This window comes from Rhipicephalus microplus, chromosome X (assembly GCF_043290135.1).
Source record: "Rhipicephalus microplus isolate Deutch F79 chromosome X, USDA_Rmic, whole genome shotgun sequence".
Classification (NCBI taxonomy): domain Eukaryota; kingdom Metazoa; phylum Arthropoda; class Arachnida; order Ixodida; family Ixodidae; genus Rhipicephalus; species Rhipicephalus microplus.
In genome coordinates, this window is record NC_134710.1 from 284,615,560 (window position 1) to 284,637,343 (window position 21,784).

At 44.1% G+C, this 21,784-nt stretch overlaps 1 protein-coding gene across 6 annotated transcripts in view; it reads left to right on the forward strand.

Moving 5' to 3' along the window:
• LOC119161452 (STAM-binding protein) overlaps positions 1-21,784 on the forward strand; it is a 120,711-nt gene that overhangs the window by 10,242 nt on the left and 88,685 nt on the right. For all 6 annotated transcript variants that reach the window (XR_012887344.1, XM_075879255.1, XM_075879253.1 and 3 more), the window contains 2 exons: positions 3,542-3,751; positions 20,625-20,700. Coding sequence is in view for 5 of the 6 variants with exons in the window: in XM_075879255.1 (XP_075735370.1) it covers positions 3,543-3,751; positions 20,625-20,700 (285 nt within the window). In the remaining variant the exon portion in view is untranslated. The remainder of the gene's footprint in view (positions 1-3,541; positions 3,752-20,624; positions 20,701-21,784) is intronic.

Consider the following 21,784-nt stretch of genomic DNA (forward strand, 5'->3'; position numbering starts at 1 on the left):
AGCTCGTGGTCGATGGCGCCACACATGGTTCTCAAGAAGAACAATGACTGGCAGCCCTGTGGTGATTATCGGGCTCTCAATGCAGTCACAGTTCCAGATCGATACCCGTTACCCAATTTTTAGGACTGCACTGCCTTTTTAACTGGCACAACAGTATACTCAAAGATTGATCTCGTGAAAGCTTATCATCAGATTCCCGTTGAGCCTTCCAACACTCCCAAAACTGCAATAATTACCCCATTTGGGCTTTATGAGTATTTGCGAATGCCTTTCAGTTTGAGAAACGCTGCTCAGACATTTCAGCATTTTATAGACGAAGTCACAAGAGGCTTGCCATTTTGTTTCGCCTATATAGACGATCTTCTGGTTGCCAGCAAAGACGCTAAAACGCACAAGGCACATCTGCATGAGCTTTTCATTCGGCTGCGTGCTTACGACCTGGTCATCAATGTCTATAAGTGTCAGTTTGGAGTCCCCGAGATAGGGTTCCTCGGACATCAGATCACTGCCCCGCCACGGTGGTCTAGTAGCTAAGGTACTCGGCTGCTAACCCGCAGGCTGCGGGATCGAATCCCGGCTGTGGCGGCTGCATTTCCGATGGAGGCGGAAATGTTGTAGGCCCGTGTACTCAGATTTGGGTGCACGTTAAAGAACCCCAGGTGGTCAAAATTTCCGGAGCCCTCCACTACGGCGTCTCTCATAATCAAATAGTTGTTTTGGGACGTTAAACCCCACAAATCGAATCAGATCACTAAAGATGGCATCACTCCTCTAACTGAAAAGGTTCAAGCCATCATCGACTATTCGCCTGTGTATAGGCGCTAACATTCGTGACTGGGTTCACACTTGCGCAACGTGTCAGCATATGAAGGTACAACAACACACGAAGCCTCCTTGGGGAAAATTTTCTCTCCCTGATGCACGTTTCGACACCATTCATTTGGACATTGTCGCACCTTTACCTCCATGTCGGGGATATACATACTTGCTTATGTGTATTGACAGGTACACTAGGTGGCCTGAAGCAGCTCCAATGCCTGACATCACGGCAGAAACAGTTGCTCGTACCTTTTTTGCTACCTGTATAGCCGTTTCGCGGTACCATCAACGGCAACTACTGATCAAGGCAGACAGTTTGAGTCAGCACTTTTCACCTCTGTCACATCTTTACTGGGATGTGCGTGCATTCGCACAACTGTGTATCATCCAGCTTCAAATGGCATTGTAGAGAGACTCTATCGTCATCTAAAAGCAGCACTTGCTTCACAGCCTCACGCCTAAGATTGGGTATCACACCTCCCTATCATGCTTCTCGGCCTTTGTTCAACACTTCAGCCAGAACTTGCCTGCTCTGTAGCCAAGATGGTTTATGGCTGCACACTCCGTTTGCCTGGGGACCTCGTCAGCCCCGTTACTACGCAGAGTGTTCCGGATCCATCTTCTTTCGTCCAGCGTCTGCGGATCTTCATGCAATGCTTGCGCCCATCGCCCACTTCAGCGCACACTTAAGAACGATGTTTTTCTGCCGGCAAACCTACTCACATCTTTACACGTTTTTGTTCGTGTTGATGCGTCCCGCCGTGCTCTTCAGCCTCGCTATGACGGTCCTTTCCCAGTCATTATACGTTCTGAACATCATTTTACAATCCTACGGAATGGGCACTAAGACACAGTCAGCACTGAAAGGATCAAGCCAGCACCCGTTCTCACAAACTCGGTGTGATCATTTTTTTTTCAAGTGCCCACGGCCACTTGTCTGCAAGGAGGGCCCATCTGTGGCATACTTTTCTTCTTCTGGCATAACAAATTTGGGACATGAACTGGCAGTGGGAAAAGAAAGAGGAGGTTGTTGGAACGTTGGTGGAATAAACCGCACTGTGTTTTCGGAACCGCGTCTCAGAGTGTTACACTAGCAATATGTGTGACCGCATTGCAAGCCAGACCACGAATTGATGACCTCCTGTTGCTGCTAACAAACGAACGCATGCCAGCAGAACACTTATCTACAGGCAGTACATCCTGAACTTTATCAGAGACATTGATAACGCTGCCAAGAAAAGCCTAATACTCTGATATATAGTGCTTGACTATGCTCGCAAACCTAGACTAATCCAATGCCTGCTACTAGCACAACCACCACCGTGGTAGGTCTATAGTGGTTGATGCCAGGGCAGTCCAAACATGACCTTGGAAGTCCAGCTGTGGATGACAAGCAGGATGGTGAGGGCAGCTGATGGCCATGGTTTTCTGGATTGTGGGAGCCTGCTAGAACAAAGGCAGTAAGCTGCAGAAGTACATGGTGGTTACGGTGCTTGGCTTCTGAATTGAAAATGCGTGCTCAACCTCGGCTGTGGTGGTTGCATTTCGATGGAGGCAATATGGTAGAAGCTCTTTTACTGTGTAATTTCAGTGCTCAATAAAAAGTTCCAGGTGGTTGAAATTGTCTTGAGTTATGGGCTATGGCACCTTTCATGGCCCGGGTTGCTTTCAGAACATTTTAGACCGCGTGAAGCAACCAACCATCTGAATGCGATGAATGTCTTGACAAGTGCTCGTTCTCTCTTTATGTACCAGAAATTGCCCAGCATTGGGCCTTGTCATGTTCACATGGAAACTTGTTTATATAAGCTGTATGAATGGAGTAGTTGGTACTTGTAAAGATTAGCTTCTGGCTGCTGTTTGCAATGTAAGAAACTCGTACATTGACAGCTAAGCTGTGTGTGTTGTCTCGCCCATTGCAGGTTCTAGGGTCTATTTTTCCATTGCCCAAAATTTACCAAACAATCCAGAAAGATTTACTATGTATCTGCTGTAATTCTTCCAATCTTTCCCCCTTGATACTTTATGCCGAGACTTTGTACTTTCTGTGTTATACCTTATGCATGTCCCACATGCTCTGCTGGCTCTACCAATGCCTGGTGTCTTACTGTGTGTGTGTAATTATGCTCATTACTGCCAGCTCCTTGCTGAAGACTATTGCCAATTCCCTAATGATTTGCTGCTTTGTGGCTCCAGCTTAGGCTATGTTGCTGGTTGTTCTTTGCTGATCTCTCTCTTTTTTTTTTTAAATAGAAAAGAGCCCCGAGTACTAGAAGTAAGTTTAAGCAAGATGACAAGTTGGGCCAGTTGTGCTGTCACATGAGAACTCTTGTAGAACTTGCTTGAAAAAAGATGAATAAACGAGATGTTTAACAACAGGTTCCAAACATTGTTCGATTGATATGTGGGGTTTACTGTCCCAAAACCATGATATGATTATGAGAGACGCCGTAATGGAGGGCTTCGGAAATTCAGACCTCCTGGGGTTCTTTAACAGGCACCCAAATCAGAGCACATGGGCCTACAATATTTCCGCCTCCATCAGAAATGCAGCTGCCGCAGCCGGGGTTTGATCCCGCGACCTGCGGGTCAGCAGCAGAGTACCTTAGCCACTAGGTCACCGCGGCCGCGCTCAAACATTGTTCGTGTGATGACTGATGTGCTACAAAAAAGAAGAATGCTCAAGCCGCCCCAGGTTGACTTATTTATTTTTGCATTGCAGGATGCTATCTGCTAAAAGGCTCTTCAGGTCACGTGAACCCAAGTACAAATTAAAAGTTCTGAGTGAATTGGCTAGCACAATTGAAATTGACAAAGACATACCCTTGAAGCGGTACATCAGGTCTGGCAAGGAGATGTTGCGATCGGCTGAAGTATATCACAAGGAAGGAGACATCGAGAGAAGCTATATGCTTTATATCAAGTATATCACGTGAGTTTTAGCTGGATTGATATATATATTTTTAGCATTACTGGAGTCTGTATTGGTACATTTCATGCTCTAATGTGTATTTAGAGTACAACGGGCATTCAGGATGGGCTACTGGTACCATAAACTATTAGTACCGTTGTGCCATAAACTATTGGTAGCATAAATTATTAGTACTATTGGTACCATCCATTATTAGAGGAAGCAAGGGAGAATGTGGGGGCCGTACACACTGCGCTGCCGATATGAGGTGGCAAGAATGTGCTCCACCTCTCACATGCCATTTAAGTGTGGTAGGCTTTGGGTCCCATGCATAATCAACTGTGATGCTTGCCCAACAGCAGCAGAAGTCATAACTCTATTTCAGCAATCGCACAGCTGTTATCAGTAGCTGCTTGGTCTATGCGTGTCTCTTGTCTTGCATTAGTAATTCTGAAATAGCCAAGGTGCCTCAAGGTGAAAAATTGTAGAGTGTGATGTTTAATGAAAAGGTATTGCAAGCCTCGGAAGAATTAAAGCAGAGCGCAACATTGACGGAGGCATTTTACCGCTTACTGCCGATGTGTACCAGTGCAGTCATTGAATGTGTCACAGCAATAGTGTATTGTTTGGCATGAGGTGGCTTGCTAGTTTAGTACCATTTGCTGTAGTTATTATGAATAGTGACTGGGTTGTTTTTGCTCTGTGGTGCACATTATATGTATTTAGGATTCGAGGCTTCTCTCATTACGAGTGAAAAGAAGGTTAGGCATAAATCTCTAGGCTTGCCCAATGCAAACATCACATTGCTTAAAATGAGTACAAAGGTTCAAAGCCTAAGTACTGAGCTGTCGCAGCACTGTGTAGCAGATGATGAATATCGGCACACCATGCGGCACTCTCTGCACATGTGTGCGATGGGACATATTGTCATTTTGCATAAGCAACGTTGTGTGGAGCATGTTCATCGTGTATTTTCTCGTTACATGTAACACTGGGATCAATCTCTACATGAAATGCATCATAATGAGTCCAAATACCTAAAGTATAACTGGCCTCAAAATTTAATGGAGGGTTTGGTAAAGTTGCTTGAGACATGAGCATTGGTATCTTTTCAGCATTTTAATGGACCTCGGGATTCATGCCATGGGGGGGCGGGGGGGGGGGGGGTAGTGTACAATGCGCACTCCACCTGCTTTATTGGTTTCAAGGCCCTTATGGTTGGAATTGTGCTGAATACGATTATTATGCTATTCTGAAAAACTAGAGAGATGGGCGGGCACTCTTATGATGGCTATTGTTTACGCCTGCTCCCAAGTTTATGGTACCGGCAACCCAAACTTTGAATGCCCTTCGTTATTTCTGGTTATGTTATGCATAGGGTGGTATGGCGTAATCTTATTTAATACTCCTGTCAATTGGCAGATGTAATGTCATTCTCGGGGTATGACATGCATAGTGAATGCTATTGGGGTTTTGCTCCTTGAAGGTGGCAATGTGGGCTTGTTAATATGACAATATACTGAATGGTAGCACAAGTTAATGACAAGAAAGGCACACTCAAGACAATACAGAGCAAACTTTTATTGTTTGCCGATTCCTGCTGCTGATTCCACTAGTGTAGTCTCTCTCTCGTTGCAGAACACGTGTGCATAGTGTGTGCATAGGGTGTGTAAATTGTAAACAATGCACATACATCACAGATACATCACAGATACATGACTGTCAACAAATAATTGACCACAGTCGAGTGCATTTATCTTATTTACTAAACCAAATGTACATTATTGCAAACACATATAGTACTAATAGAGTTCTTTGTCAACATAACTGATAGACTACTCATGCAGCCAAAGGTTGAAAATTTTGCTTGCCTCCATTATCAACTGCATCATCTCCCACCTACTTCTACTCATGATAGCCATTTATTTAAATGTAGGCTTTCGCCCTTGGCAAGAAGGGCAAGAAGACCTTTAGCAGCAATATTACCTACTTTGTTATTATGCTCTCGCAACCTATCATTCATGTATCTACCAGTCATTATAATGTAGAAATTTCCACAATTGGGATCTGGTAGAGAACACATGTATTGCATTCAAAAAATTTGTTTCTATTTTTGTTGCATATGGTTTGTGTTGTCCAATCTATTTTTGTGCTCCTACACAGGCTCATCATTTGGCTCTGATAGAAACAATATTTGTGTAACATTGTTCAGCCATCTTTTTTACTCTATGGGAAAACTTATGTTTGTATGTATGGGGTAACGGCAATATTTCTTCTTTCGTTTGAGCTCGTGTTATCCACCCGCTCAAAGTCTTTATCTAATGCTATGTAAGCAAGCGTTCTATAACTGATGGGAGACGCTACTCGAAGACACTTTTTTTAAATATTAACTCTAGGGTCATAACTTGAGCTGTTTAGGAAACTTAGTATGCTGACTTCAAATATATAATTAGTTTTCTTACAAGTTCTATATTTTCAGCTCTGCAACATGACAAAGTGAAAACCTTAACCCTTTTGCCCCCCCCCCTTTTTTCATCCCTAAACTTCTGTAATTTTTTATCATTCATAGTTCATAACATTCCAAATAAAGTGTGGAATGCAAATAACTAATTAGGAAGCACATAGAAAATATATAATAGGCATGAAAAGTAATAGACTTGAAAAAGTCCACATTTCACCTACCCTAGTAAAGGTTTACATAAAATTTTTCATTAAATAATAAAATATTGAAATATAAGCTACAGTATTGTATTCGTTATACTTTGGAAAAAAATTGGGCAAAATTTCATGCAGATCCGAGCACCAGAAGTGCCAGAAAAAGGAGGCACACTTTGAAACAAATGGCAAAATTTGCATTTTGAGAAAACTAGTTTTTAGGTTAAAATTGAGTTTTTCTTTATGAAAGATGTCATTAAATGCGATGAAATTTGCACCCCAAAAAGAACAATCCTTTTTGTAGTGGGCACTGCCACTAAAAAATGCCAACACCACAAGTTTGTCGCTCTCGGATTTTTCGAGCAGACTCCTCACAGACAGGGCCATGAAACACCTGCCAAACTTCTTCCGCTTCATCTGGCTGAGCCTTGTGCTGACTGCAAGCTAAGAAGTTTGAGAGAACTGCGAAATCTAAACAAAGTCCAGTGTCGAGATACAGAACATTGCCAATGCCATTTTGCGGCCATGTTTATGCCACATACCATCGTACATAATGGCAGTGTTGTCCCCGCTAAGTTCCTTCGACCTTGCAAGATTGGCGCTGATGTCACCCATTGCCGCATCACGAACTTTCCGGTTGATGGCTGTGAATGACTTTTGATGCATTGGCTTTTGCAAGCTAACTGCCGCAAATCGGACCAGTTGCTCGCAGCCTATTTCTACAGAGTGCATCGCCACAACGGCTTTCATGAGCGAGGAATGACTTTTTTAATTCATAACAGTGATGAAATACACTAGAAAAGTATTGTTCAGCTGCGCTGCTCGTCAGGACATGGACCTCGCGAGTAGGCTTCACAGCACATACAGACGCGCAGCGGCCAATGGTGGTCGAGATCCGTACCACATGATGAGCCAGTGGCGGCGCTCAAAATACGTGAAAGAGCGTGCTTCTTTTTATTATTTCTTGTGCCGCATCAGCGAGGGAAACTGTCGATATTTGAGCAGTGAGGCTCGTCTCCTCACCTCATGCGATAGAGAAGGGTGGGCGGCGGCAGATTATCGGCGGCAAGGTGCTCGAAGACTGCACGCTTTGGGCCTTTTAACAGGCACCTTGTGCTCTTTAGATGCAATTTTAGAGAATTTCCAGTCAAGTCTCGACATGCTTTTTTTTTCATAAAAGTAGAGGTACTAATGTTATCAAAACAGGCGAAAATAAAAAATCAGTCATTTTGAAGAAACATCTCCCCTTAACCGCAAGACCTGCTGTCTGAAGCTTTCATGCATGAGGCAGGGGCATGACTTTTCCATTATTTCACTCAAGCACATATGCATAATTCTGTGCTTGATAAGTTTAATATGTGTTGATTAAAACTCACCGTTGCTTATATGCTCTGGGTTCATAACGCTAGCATGTCTTTTCATCAGAGTACAAATGATTCTGATCCTTCTATAGCATGGCATTTCAAAGGCTACTTCAAGTGTGTTAGGGCAGTCGTGAAAAATGCTACAGATGCAATTACGTTAATTAGAAAGGTTTTCAGATGTATCATCGATAAAAACTAAAAGTCATTGGTACCTAAATACTTTTCATCACGTTAATATTCTTGTAGGTGCTCTGATAGGCTTCTATCCAGTTCCACTAGAAATAGATACAGAAACAAAGTAAGCAATTTTTTTGGATGGTTTTCTGGACTGTCATTGCCAAAGATGTGAGTTCAAGTTTAGATTTAAAGATTAAAGAAACTGCTATCATGAGTACAGCGCATGGGATTATGTGGTTGATAACGGATTGCAGCAGAATTTCAACATTCGGTGATGCATGCGCAAGAAGTATATCAGTTGTCAAAGAACGAACTTGTTTACATGTGTTTGCGATAATATGTGCTTGGTTTATCAACTTGGATAAATGTGCTTGCATGTGGTCAGTGATATTGTTTTTTCATTTCTGTGATGTATGTTCATAGTTTACAGTTTGTCTATGCTCTGGATGTTGTTATAGTATATAGTTCTTGCGGTATCAGTGATTAATAAACTAAGTGTTGAAAGTTAGCATTTTGTTAGGCTGAGTGGGCCTTTCTTTTGTTCTTGTCCTGAAGTCTTGATCCTAGCCTGTGCTACCATCAAGTACGGCTTTCCTTGTTTACATGGGTATTCAGAATAGCATTAGCAATTGATCTTAAAGGGTACTCTAAAGGTCAAAATGATATTTTGCGTATTAGTGAATTACAATTTCACAATTCAGAAAACACTGCTTTTGTCGAGACGCGATGCTTGGTAAGCATGAAAACACGTGAAAAGAAAATACGGGCAGAAGCACCACCCATATGTACATTCCCCCATCAAACACCATGAAGTCATAGATTTTGAAGGCATCTACTGGGTCTTATTTGTAGCTACTAATCGATAAAAATCAAGTACATTGTCATCTGTGGGTGCTGATAGACCTAGTATACAGAGTGTCAGTAAATTTCATCGCACCAATGTCACGAAATTACATTAAATACATTGCGAGATTTTGGCAGAAACTCAAAAAACGAAACTTTAGCCTTTATTTTCTCCGCTAAAGTAAACTTGTGAGGATGAAACATATGACATTAGAGTTCTCAGAGTGCAGTTTGTCATTGTAAACTGAGTTCATTGTTTCTTTTTAGTGTCCCTTTAATGTTTTTATGCTAGCGCAGTGCACTTTCCGCTGATTATCCTTTGCTGACAAAACTACTGAACTTTCTTTTGTAGCTGCCAGATAGATATTGTGTGTGAAAGTTCGACCTTGTTACCATGGTCCCATATATCCAAAACAACAGAGAAAATAAAAAAATAAAAAACAGATGAGGTTTTGTAAATGCAGATAATAGGAGGAGTTAGCATCAAGTAGGAGTCTGTGGTCAAGAATATAGTTGCACAAATTGCGTAAACTGTTATGCTCTATGCCAAAAGTTATCAAAAAGTTAGCAGCAGCCGTAAATAAAAACTTTATTACATTTTTTCCTAAGTTGTGGATTTTGTTATTTTTTGCCATTTCCCTGTTGTCAGGATTACACATCGGGCATACATGAGTTTCGGAAACACATTCAGTGGGTGAATTTCATTAGCTGTAAAACGAAAAACAGCCTGAGAAGACTAGGATGGAGTGGGACATGCGCGAGTGCTTGTGTGTGTCCCCTTCTGTGCCTGTCTTCTTGTGCCACTTTTTGTTATAACATTCATCAAATTGAACCGGTCCATCAACAAGCATTTATATTAACTGCGAATATTATTTGCTGTGCCTTTGTAGCAGCAGAGTGAATCCACGTAAGATCAAACAAAGCACGGCTGATCGACCTGAATTCTTTTCAAAATTTTATTTATTTTTGCCCAATGAGTGGAAAAAAAATCTGCAATTTGTTTGGCCGGAAAAGATTTTTTCGAAGCACAGTAAATCAATAATGACCAAGAGGTGGAGGGTCACGCTTACCTGCTCTGCTGTTTTTTGTAACTTTGACGATGAATTACACAAAATGAATGAAACCTATGTACTTCACATTTGTTTAGATAAATGTATGCTTAATTGTGCTTACGTTCAGCTATATTTTGCTTCAGTGAGTGGTTCAGATGTTTTAATAAAAATCTCAAAATCGACCGAGAAAATGTTTTTTTGCCTAGTTTGCAGGCCCTTATTTCAAAAAGGACTTACGGTAGAGGAGTGACAATTCCGCACTACTTTCTCATTATGCTTATTTGTAAAACTGTCGAAGCTTATAATAATAACACTTTTCAATACAAGTGTAGTGGAGCATGCGCACCAACGCGTATGCCCCTTCGGAAGAGAACAAAAAACCCCGTGCTCTGATTGCGCGAGAACATGTGTCGCTTTTGCCAGACTTGCCGTACGGCCATTTTCCGTTACGACCTCGTTGCGACTTCTCTGTTTGAATAAACATCACGTTTTGGCCCCGCCACGATGGTCTAGTGGCTAAGGTACTCGGCTGCTGACCCGCAGGTCGCGGGTTCGATTCCCGGCTGCGGCGGCTGCATTTCCGATGGAGGCGGAAATGTTGTAGGCCCGTGTACTCATATTTGGGTGCACGTTAAAGAACCCCAGGTGGTAAAAATTTCCGGAGCCCTCCACTACAGCGTCTCTCATAATCAAATGGTGGTTTTGGGACGTTAAACCCCACAAATCAATCAATTAAACATCACGTTTGGGGGAGGCTGCTGAGGTCTCCAAGCAGACCTCAAGCTCCGCTCTCGCAAGTTGGCCGAAACACCACCGTACAACATGACTGACGCATTCGCCAACCAGCCCATCCCAGCACAGCCAGCACCATCGGCTGCCCCATCTACCTGCCCCGGCACTACCCGTGAGCGGGACCCACCAATCTTCATCGGCAGTGGTGAGCAAGATGTCGAAGACTGGCTCTCCTTGTACGAACGTGTAAGCGCCAGCAACAAGTGGGACGATGATTCTAAGCTCGCCTATGTTATCTTTTACTTCGCTGATGTCGCTAAGCTACGGTTTACCAACCGCAGAACCGCCATCGCCAACTGGTCCACCTTTAAGACTCTCGTGACCGAAGCGTTCGGCGGACCAGAGGTCCGCAAGCTCCGCGCTGACCAGCGTCTACGCCACCGAGCCCAGCAGCCTGGCGAGACGTTTACTAGTTATATTGAGGATGTGCTCGACCTCTGCAAGCGTGTTAACCCATCTATGCCTTAAGAAGAGAAAATTAAACAGATTTTCAAGGGCATCAAGGATGGCGCATTCCAGATGTTGCTGGCGAAAAGCCTGACCATGGTGGCAGTCCTCATAAGCCCGTGCTAGAGCTTCGATGAATTGCGCGCCGTCAGCGTTCCATCGCCTGACAGAGTGTCCCGCCACCAGATTCGATCTCGGCCGTCGCACTTGCAAATGACAACGTTCGCCAAGGAACTCTGTCCAACCAGATCAAAGACTTCATCAGGGAAGAAGTCGCCTGACAGCTTTCCCTGCTGCTTCATAGCAACGCGCCCACCGCAAGCCTGCCTTCGACACTGCAGCAGGCCATACGCACTGAAATTTGCGATGCCCTCCCTACAGTTCCGGCCCCTTACCCATCCACATCGGTACCATCTGATCTCTCAACTGCCGGCTGCGCACCACCTGTGCCACCTTCACCTCTCAGCTACCCAGCTGTGGTCGCGCAGTCCCCACTGCATCCAGTCTCCTTATCGGCTCCACCTCATCCGGCCTCTTCTCCAGTTAACAGGCCCCCACCTCGCTTTTCCCGTCCATCTAATGAGTGACGCACCCAAGACAACCGTCCTCTCTGCTTCGCGCGTGGCATCGCTGGCCACATTGCACGCTTCTGCCACCGCCGTCCCACACCTGCGCACGCATACTTTGGAACTCTACCTACGCACTGCAGCAGACCACCACGTTTGCATATGACTCGGATCGCCGCCGATTAACTGCTCGTTTCCCATCCCCTCGTCGCTGATCGCCATCGCCTATGCATCGTCGACCACTTCCTAAGGAGGGAAACTAATCAGTGCAGTTCTGGAGGCAAGAACAGCAGCTTGTGCGCAATTCTCAAGGCCTCCATTTTTGCCGCAAAATGTTATTGATGTCTATGTTGAAGGAGTTGCCACACTAGTCTTAATTGATACCGGGGCCGCCGTTTCTGTGATGAAAGTAAACTTTTGCCGCAAACTGAAGAAAGTGACCACATTCCTCTGTGGCATGGTGCTCTCCACGGCTAGTGCGCACCACATTTTATCCTCGGCTGTGTGTACGGCGTGCGTCGTCATCCAAGACGTTTTGTACATCGTCTAATTTTTTGTTCTACCATCTTGCTCTCATGACCTCATCCTGGATTGGGATTTCTTATTACGTCATGAAGCTATCATCAATTGTTCCCGTGCGGAAGTGTCCCTTGTGCCAACATGTGAATTTACATCGCCCGATCATTCTCCTCTGCTCTGCAAGCTCATTGCTGACGACATCACCTTGCCTCCGAAAGCTTCAGTCCTTATTAGCCTCTCATGTGTGGTGCAACCTGACGCCATAGTGGTGTTTACGCCATCTCCGGTTTTTACTGACTGCAAAGGCATCGTTCTCCCATTTGCCGTACTTACAGCTGTGTCTGGTTTAACCGTAATGCTGGTTACCAACCACTGCAACTACCTCATTGGCTCACTCCGTGGTGAAACCTTGGAATATGTACAACCTGTCGACCATATCGATGATATTATTGTTCCCAACGAAACCCTATGTCACATTGCCGCAATCGCTCATGTGTCTGAGCCATCAAGTTTGTCGGCCTTCGACAATGCTATTGACGCAGACCTTCCCCCCTCGCACCGCCACCAACTTGTTGCTCTCCTTAACAAGTTTCGCTCTTCTTTCGACTTTCAAGAACCTGCTTTGGGCCACACCACGACTATCACTCATACTATTGACACCGGCTCACATTCCCCCCTGTGACAGCGTCCTTACCGCGTTTCCGTCGAACAGCGCCGCGTCATTACAGAGCAAGTAGAGTAGAAAAACTAACCATCTTGGGCATATCATCACAAGAGACGGTGTTCTTCCGGATCCCGATAAGCTTCGAGCTGTCGCGGACTTCTCAATGCTCTCATCACTGGAATCCCTAAGAAATTTCTTTGGCCTCTGCTCCAACTTTCGTCGCTTCGTGCGCAACTTCGCGCCTATCATCACACCACTGACGAATCTGCTTTTCAACAGCAAAAGTATTTTTGCATGGTCACCTGCGTGTGACGACGCATTTCGCCAGCTGCGTCGCCTGCTGACCTCGTCACCTATTCTTTATCACTACGACCCCACTGCTGCCACAAAAATTCACACCGATGCAAGTGGCATAGGTCTTGGTGCAGTTTTGGCGCAACAGAAAGGCACCCAAGCCAAATACGTAGTTGCTTATGCAAGTCACGCTCCCAAGAAGGCTGAATTGAATTACTCCGTGACAGAGAAGGAGTGTTCGGCCATAATCTGGCCGTTGACGAAATTTCGCCCGTACCTTTACGGCTGTCCTTTCGACGTGGTCACAGACCACCACGCTCTATGTTGGCTGTCCACCTTGAATGACACGTCCGGACGCCTGGGGCGTTGGGAACTTCAATTGCAGGAATACGACATCCGTGTCGCTTATCATTCCGGTCGCAAGCATGCGGATGTCGATGCACTTTCCCGATCGCCATTAACACCAGATGTGGCTTCTCTGTCACCCCTTTTTACCACCTTGTCACCACTCAACACCACTGACATGCTTTCGGAGCAGCGTAAAGACCCATACCTTGCCTTGTTACTCGGCTACCTTACCAATCCGTCTGCTGTCCCTTCCACGAGAGCGCTACGCCGGCAAGCAGCCCACTTTTCCATGCGAGACAACATTCTCTACTGCCGCAACTAAATGCCTGGTGGTCGGAAGTGGCTCCTTGCTGTCCCTACTCATATGCGCTCTGACATCTGCATGAATTTCCATGCAGATCCCCAACGTGCTCACGCAGGTGTCCTGAAAACCTACGAAAGGCTGTGGCAATGATATTACTGGCGAGGAATGTATCGCTTTGTGCAAAAATACGTTCAGTCTTGCACCACTTGCCAACAGAACAAGACACCTCCGCGGCACCTTACTGGCATGTTACAGCCGCTCTCGTGCCCGGCTCGCCCATTCGACCGCGTGGGTATCGACCTCTATGGCCCCTTTTCATATACTGGCCCTGGAAACCGGTGGATTATTGTCGGCGTCGATCATCTGACGCAGTACACTTAGACTGCAGCTCTACCGGCAGCAACCGCCCACGAAGTTGCACTTTAAGTTCTCCGCAGTTTCATTCTATGCCACGGTGCTCCGCAGAAATTACTCAGTGATAGGGGTCAAGTGTTCCTGTCGGAGTCAGCCTAGCTATCCTCGCTGAATGCAACATCATCCACTGGAAATCTACCGCATACCATCCACAGACAAATGGTCTCAATGAACGGTTCAACCGCACACTTGGCGACATGCTGCGGATGTATACCTCCTCCGACCACACTAACTGGGATGCTGTATTACCTTTCGTTACATTCGCTTGTAACACCACGATGCAAGCGTTTACCGGTTTTCCCCCATTCTTTCTGTTGTACGGCCACGAACCTTCCCACTCACTCGACACTATACTTCCGTACTGCCCTGATGCATCTGAGTGTTGCCCGCTTTCAGAAGTTGTCAGATACGCTGAAGACTGCCGTCAATTGGCTCGGTCTCTGATAAGTGAGGCTCCAGGTCTACAAAAAACCTGACATGACGACGTTCATCACATAGCTCCTACGTTTCGTACTGGCTCCCTTGTGTGGCTTTGGGTGCCCCTGCACGTTCCTGGCCTTTCTTCTAAGCTTCTGGCCTGGTACCATGGTCCATACCGTGTCATTGACGCGACCTCGCCAGTGAATTACATCATCGAGCCCCTAACACAATCGCCAGATTTGCGTCGTCGAGGACGCGAGACCGTACACGTCGACCGTCTCAAGCCCTACTACGACCCCCTCATTGTGCCTACTCCTTGAGCCGCCAGGATGGCTACTCTTCACCCCGGGGTATTGTAGTGGAGCATGTGCACCAACGCGTATGCGCCTTCGGAAGAGAACGAAAAACCCCATGCTTTGATTGCCCGAGAACGTGTGCCGTTTTTGCCAGACTTGTCGTACGGCCATTTTCCGTTGCGACCTCGTTGCGACTTGTCTGTTTGAATAAACATCATCACACAAGGTATAATTGTGCCAACTTTAAGAAAAATAAGCATGCGAAGGAAACTACTGATGACAAATAAAAAAATCCAATTTGATATTTCTTAGACTTTCCCAACTTATTCTTTTGCACATGAGCTCTCACAATCAATAAAAACATGTCGTTGAATATGGTTTCACTTACAGTTACGGCCCGCCATAAAATGCTCTTGCGCAAGGATAGGCAATTGTAGATCGAACTTCCTGCCCGCTATGTATAGAATGCAGGCCTATACTTACGTTCTTAAAAAGGCAAGCAGCACTGAAAAGCTGTCGACTGCACTGAGAATGCCAATCTCGAAATTATTTAGTCAAGGGAGCGGCCATGACTGCTGAATTAATGAGCAAGTAAGCGTGCACAGTCCGGCGTGTTCCGGCGCAAAGAGGGCTCGTTTTCGTGCCTTCAGACGGATAGGTTGCGATATAGCAGGGGGTAACTTGCAAGCATGGGCATTAGAGCATATTTTATACGCCCTTTGCTCGCATAGCAGCCATGCGCTGTTAACATTGCAGAGATAGCAGGCATTGTTTATGCTTTTTGTGCGTTCAAAGTAAATGAGAACAAAAGCACATCTACAATACATACTTGTATATTTAAACAAAAGTGTCCCGAGATGACAGGATTTCAACGCACTACTTGGTGTGTAAACAAAGGCAATCAGCCAAGGTCACAGATTTTCTGTCTGTAGCTCAAGTTCCCCGACAGCATTTGGTGCCCGCACAAGTAACACTCCTAGGTATCAATGTGGAAGTTGAACTTTGACTGCATTCTCTTGGTGGGAAGCACCTGAGAACTCTTGTCAGGAAGCTGCGAGTGACGCTTTTGCACGTGGGTGACAGGGGCTTTAGCTAGAGAAAATGTGCTGCACGACTTGATCTCAGTGAAAACCATAAAGACGGTGCTCCAAAAGCCATTTCATAATCGAACCAATCCCAAATTATAAATAACCGGGTGCCCTCGCCTATCCAAGGTGGCGGCAGCAGACGACGTGTACTGGCCATGCGCACAGTCCACTGCTCGCACTTCATTTGACTCCTATAGTGCTCGTGCTTTGCTCTGCTGCTTTGCGTTTTATGGCCTCAAAGAATAACTCCTAGCAAATTTATTTTGCACACTACCATTTGAAGCACAGAAAGCTCATTGCAAATTCAATAAAGTTCTGCATAGTCATCGACTTATACATCACAGCTTGATGGGACAGTGCTTCAATGAATCCCATGCGTACAATACTAATTTCTAATCATTCACTACTGTGTTTATCACTGTTAATTTGCAGCGGCAAGACATAATTACTCAAAATAATATTATGCCGAATTGAAAGGCCACATGCGATCACAAATTTCATACAATCTTCAGACTCATGTTGTGCTCAGTCTTGTGCAAAGGCCTTAGTCGATGGGCCTCTTCACACCGAAACATGGACTGTGTGCGCTTGCTTGCTCGGTAATCGCACATTGATGGCCGCTCCCGTCACCAAATCATTTCGAAATAGGCGTCCTCAGTGCAGTTAACAGCTATTTTAGCGCTGCTTGCCTTTTGAAAAACTGAAGTATAGGCCAGCATTTTCTACTCATCTGGCAGAAAGTCTAATCTACAATTGTCTAACCTTGTGCAAGGGCATTATTTGACGGGCCGTAACTGCAAGTGAAAGCACATTATGCAACATGTTTTTATTTATGGTGAAAGCTGATGTGCAGGGGAATAAGTGGATAAAGTTTAAAAATATCTAAAATCTTTTTTTCTAGTTGTCAGAAGTTTCCTTTGCATGCTCTTTTCTTGAAGTTAGCACAATTACCGTATTTACTCGCATAATCCTCGCACTTTTTTTGCCGGAAAACCGATGCAAAGTTGGGGGGTGCGAGAATTACGCGGGGAAAACTTTCTACGAAAACGTACAGAGTGAAAAAGAGAATGAAGTGGCCGCAAATCGGGATTCTCACACCAGCAACTAACAGCAAGCTTTCAAGAGTACTAATTAAACCTTACCTCAACAATAAAAGCAGAGGTTTAACACAAGACAAGATTTATTTGAGACATAGTCGAGAACTAGAATACCATACGCAAAGCTTGTGGACGTTGCGGGCGTAGCGGTAGTGTTCGTCGCTCAACAGGAGCCCTCAAAAGGTAAGCGTAGGACGTCAGTATTGGGCTGATGGCTATTTAACAGAATCATCCGCAGTTTCCTTCTGAAGAAATAAAGTTTACCATCAATCCCAGATTTAGGCACACGGCAGGCCCAACGCGTCTTGGTGGCTTGCAGCTGCGTCACCAGTAGCGAACACAAAACTCGTGGACTCCGAAGGGCCTACCGGCGGCCTTGTTGCCGTTGTTTAGTGCATGATCTATCACTTTCAACTTGAAAGCAGCCATGTAGCTTCAGTATCGCCTCATAACGTCACAAGATTACCGACACAACATACAAAACACGCCGCAACGCGCACTGGCCACTTTGTCTAGGCTTAGATTGGATTAAATCTTCGTGAAATAGTACGCTTGATGGTTAAGAGATGGTGCTAAATGGCACATGCTATCATCATCGCTGGCTGGAACGAGCAGACGACATTATTGTGGCAGTTTTCGGGGGTGCAATAATTACTCGAGGAAAAAAAGAAATCGTATCTTTGTTGGGCGATGTGGAGGTGCAAGAATTATGCGAGTGCGAAGATTACGCGAGTAAATACGGTATATCTTTTTATTGAAAAGTTGTATTAACATAAGCTTTGGCACTTTCAGAAATATATATGTATGCATGCTGAAGAAATAGTGCGGAGATTTTACTGCTTCGTCATAAATCCTTTTTGAAGTAAAGGCCAGCAAACTAGGCGAATAGATATTTTTTAGGTCAAATTGGAGAATTTTTATTAAAAATTCTAAACTACGCAGAGTATCGAATTATAATTCAACACAAGTACAAACACGCCTATATTTAGCTAAACAAATATGAAGTACGTAGGTGTGAAAGTGCTGTGCCAATCGCGTCATTCTGCACCAATGTGACCTTCTGCATCAGGCTGCATGTAAATGGCAATGTCCGTGATAATTGATTATTGGAAGTGTAAACCGTCATATCTGGCCAATTATTATCGTAGACCGAGCAACACTGAGCATTGGCTACACCAAGGACGTGGCGGCATCTATATACAGTAGACTTTGATCTTGTTGTTATTTTGTTCATTCGCGGGGCTCTCGTAGCTATTATTGCTGTATTTTGGCACCAACATGAGTAGCAGTTAAAATTTCTAGTAGCACAGTGAATCCTCGATTTGTACCAGCCAGGAATGCGGCACGATCATGGACCAAATGAGTCCGAGCAATAGGGCATCTACTGATGTGCCCCATGGCCACCAATAAAGGAATACACTATCATAGCAGATGTCGCCCAAACTATCTACCAGAAAGTCTTTTCTTTCTTTTTGACGGAGTGCAGAAAATATCATATGGGGCTGGCACTCTTGCACGATTATTTTATTGCCCACAGTGGCAACGCCAATTAAGGAGAATTTTAAAGCTATTACAGTGCCCAGGATACGCAGCAACTGAAATAGCGACAGAAAGAACAGTATTGGTTTTCCACGATACATATGTGCACTCCTCTACTATAATATGATACTGAGGGACAACTGGCAGTGGGATTGAAACATTAAGTGGCCGCTTGCACTCGGATCATCTCCTGGTTAGTTGCGTGCAACATGGCTCCTACGCTGCCTACACCATCGCTGCCGAGCAGCTCGCTGTATACCGTGTGCGTGGATTCCCTGTGCGAATCGCTGGTCCCTACTTCGCTTCAGATCGAGCACATGTGAACAGAGTAGTGTGTTTTGATTAGAGTCGGAATAACAAACTTCTGCCAAGGGAAGTGTGCTGCGATTACCTATACTCCGTTTCACACATCAGGTACAATGCTGCGGAGGCTATAGCGAGACTCCTTGTAGTAGATACATCTGCATAAAGAAATAGAAATAGTTCCATGATTTTACCACCCAGAATACATTTTTCTTTTTTTTTTTAGGCTGAGTATGAAATGTGCATGTTTTGTATCTCGCACACACACATGCACACATGCATGCACCCATAGGTGGCAAGTTTGGTAAGCTCATTAGTACTGAATGTTTAGCGAAAACCATAGGAAATTTTTACCAGCAATAATTTTGATTGACGATGATGTTTTATAGAAAGCTGCTTTAAAATGAGCTCATGTTGCTCCAAAACACACTTTTTGGTGCTCTGAACCTGCTCTAAACTCTTCTTTTACTGCACCAAAGCTGCTCCAAAACAGCATTATTCTTGCTCCCTGAGCTGCTCCAAAACAGCATTATTCTTGCTCCCTGAGCCACTCAAAAACACTGAAGGCCACTTCCCACCCCTGGGTACAAAGCTTTAATATATTTTGTGTAATTTATCGCCAAAGTAAAAAAAAAAAAACAGCAGAGCAGGTAAGCATGACACTCCACCTACCTCTTCATCATTATTGATATACTGTGCTTCGAATTTTTACAGTAAAACTAATTACGGGTCTCTTCTTTCCACTAATCGGGCAACAATATATAAAATTTTGAAAGAAATTTCAAGAGGTCGACCAGCCATGCTTCGTTCGATCTTACGTGGAATCACCCAGCAACAAAAATGCCGCTAACACTTGATCACATTCGCTGTGAATGACATTACGTGTACACCTCTGAGCAAAAGTATACGGACCACGAGAGCGGGGGCCGAAATTAATTTCTACACCATCTAGTCGTGGGCCGTCTGCTGTCGAGAGTAGTATTTGGACGGAATTGCTGGTAAGAGCATTACTCTGATGGAGTTCGTCAGAAAAATGCTCTCGACAGCAGACATCTTTTCATAAGACACTGCTCACTGCAATGGTGTGCAGATAGCAATGGACCATGTAGTTTTACTCACTTGTGTTCCATGTGAAAAGATATAAGGTTGTAGTGCTTCGTCCTTGGTCACATGTCTGTTGTATTGATGATTTTTAATTTGCAGTATTTTTCATCTTCTGTTGGCTTGGGTGTCTGATAGCAGAAGATTCTTTGCAATGTATCAATTGTTTCTGCTAGTGTATAATGTAGATTAATTAATTCACAAGTCACTAGAGAGTATGAAAACATGGTGCGTTGAGTGGGCGTGTGCTATGGGCCTCTGACCTAATATATTTGCTTGTCCATTGTGTATTCCACTGAGATAAATTACTATTATACAGTGTTCCTGCAATTGTAAGGGAGGCTTAGCCATAAAAGTTGCGATGCATTAATGATCGAAAGTTATGTCTGCATGCCATTTGTCAACTTTGCAAACATTTTGTGGCATAAGAATTACTTGTGTTTTTTTTTTATGAGGCAGTTGGCTCAAGAAAGTCTTTGCATGTCACTTTTTATTCCAGTGCAAAAGTCACCTTTGATGTTAGAGCTTGACTATTGTGCTCTGATATATAACACCTTTGTTCACGTCTTGCAATTTACTCGTGTGCTTTCCCAATTTTTTTTTTCACCTAGACTGTTTGTAGAAAAAATATATGATCACCCTGCTATGAAGGCACCTCCAGTACCTGAGTTGGCTGAAGTAAAGAAGGTAATAAGCTGCTATGCATGAAGCTGACGTGATCATCATTCATTTGGCCAGTTCATTATTCCCAATCAAGTGTCCATTTTCATGCGTAAATACCTATATATTTGGCGAGCAAATGATTGACATGATGCTTGTGATGGCAAGGTTTGTTGGCATGACATACCATATAGAGATATGTACAAAAGAATGCACGTTTCCACAAGTTGCTTTGTTGCCTTTCTACTACAATGTTTCTTCCATGCACAAGGTTTCAAACTCTATTCAGGCTACTAGGGCCACATTCTCACAAGTGCAAAATGCAGTAATGCTTAGCTGCATTTAGATTTAAGCGTATATGCAAGATGGTGTCTTAAGTAATTGGAATCGTTTAGTGCAGCATCCACCTTGTGTGCTGCCTTGCTACTGCAAAGCCACTTGGAACTGTTTTGTTACACGCTTTCCATTATGAATGCATTCATGTGTGTTTTGCTTAGCTTGTAGTCAGGTAAAAAAGAAGTACAACTCGATCACTCATAAGCTCATTAGCATATGATATGTGGCATGAATAACCTTGTGCTTGCTAAGTCATTGACTGTAGAGTGGTTGCCTTAACTATGGCTTAGTATAACTGGGGACTATGTAAAGTTGACATTGATTCATCACCTTGCACAAATACCTGGCACACTGGATCAGTGGCTCTGCTGCTGAGAACAAGGTTGCTTGTTCACTTCTTTGACAAAGTGATATATTTTCAAGCTGAAAATATTCAGAATATGTGCTTTTTCAGCTAGAAATCTGGCACAGTAAACATGAAATAAAATATTGTCGCACCGTAGTTAAAAAGACCCCAAAGAGAAATTGTGAAATTTAGATAGTGGGGGGCATAGATTTTGGGAAATTTAGCTAGTTGATAGATTGAACATGTCAATACAAAGTTTGCCCATATTTCTCAATTTATGGAATTATAAAGGCAATCTCAGTTAACTGGGACCAAGATTAAAAAAAAAGAGCTTTAGAAAAATTGTACCAATACATATTATTAGCAGTAGTTTTGGGTACTTATAACAAGTATTTTTGTCATAAATAAGTAATAATTGGTTGGCATTTT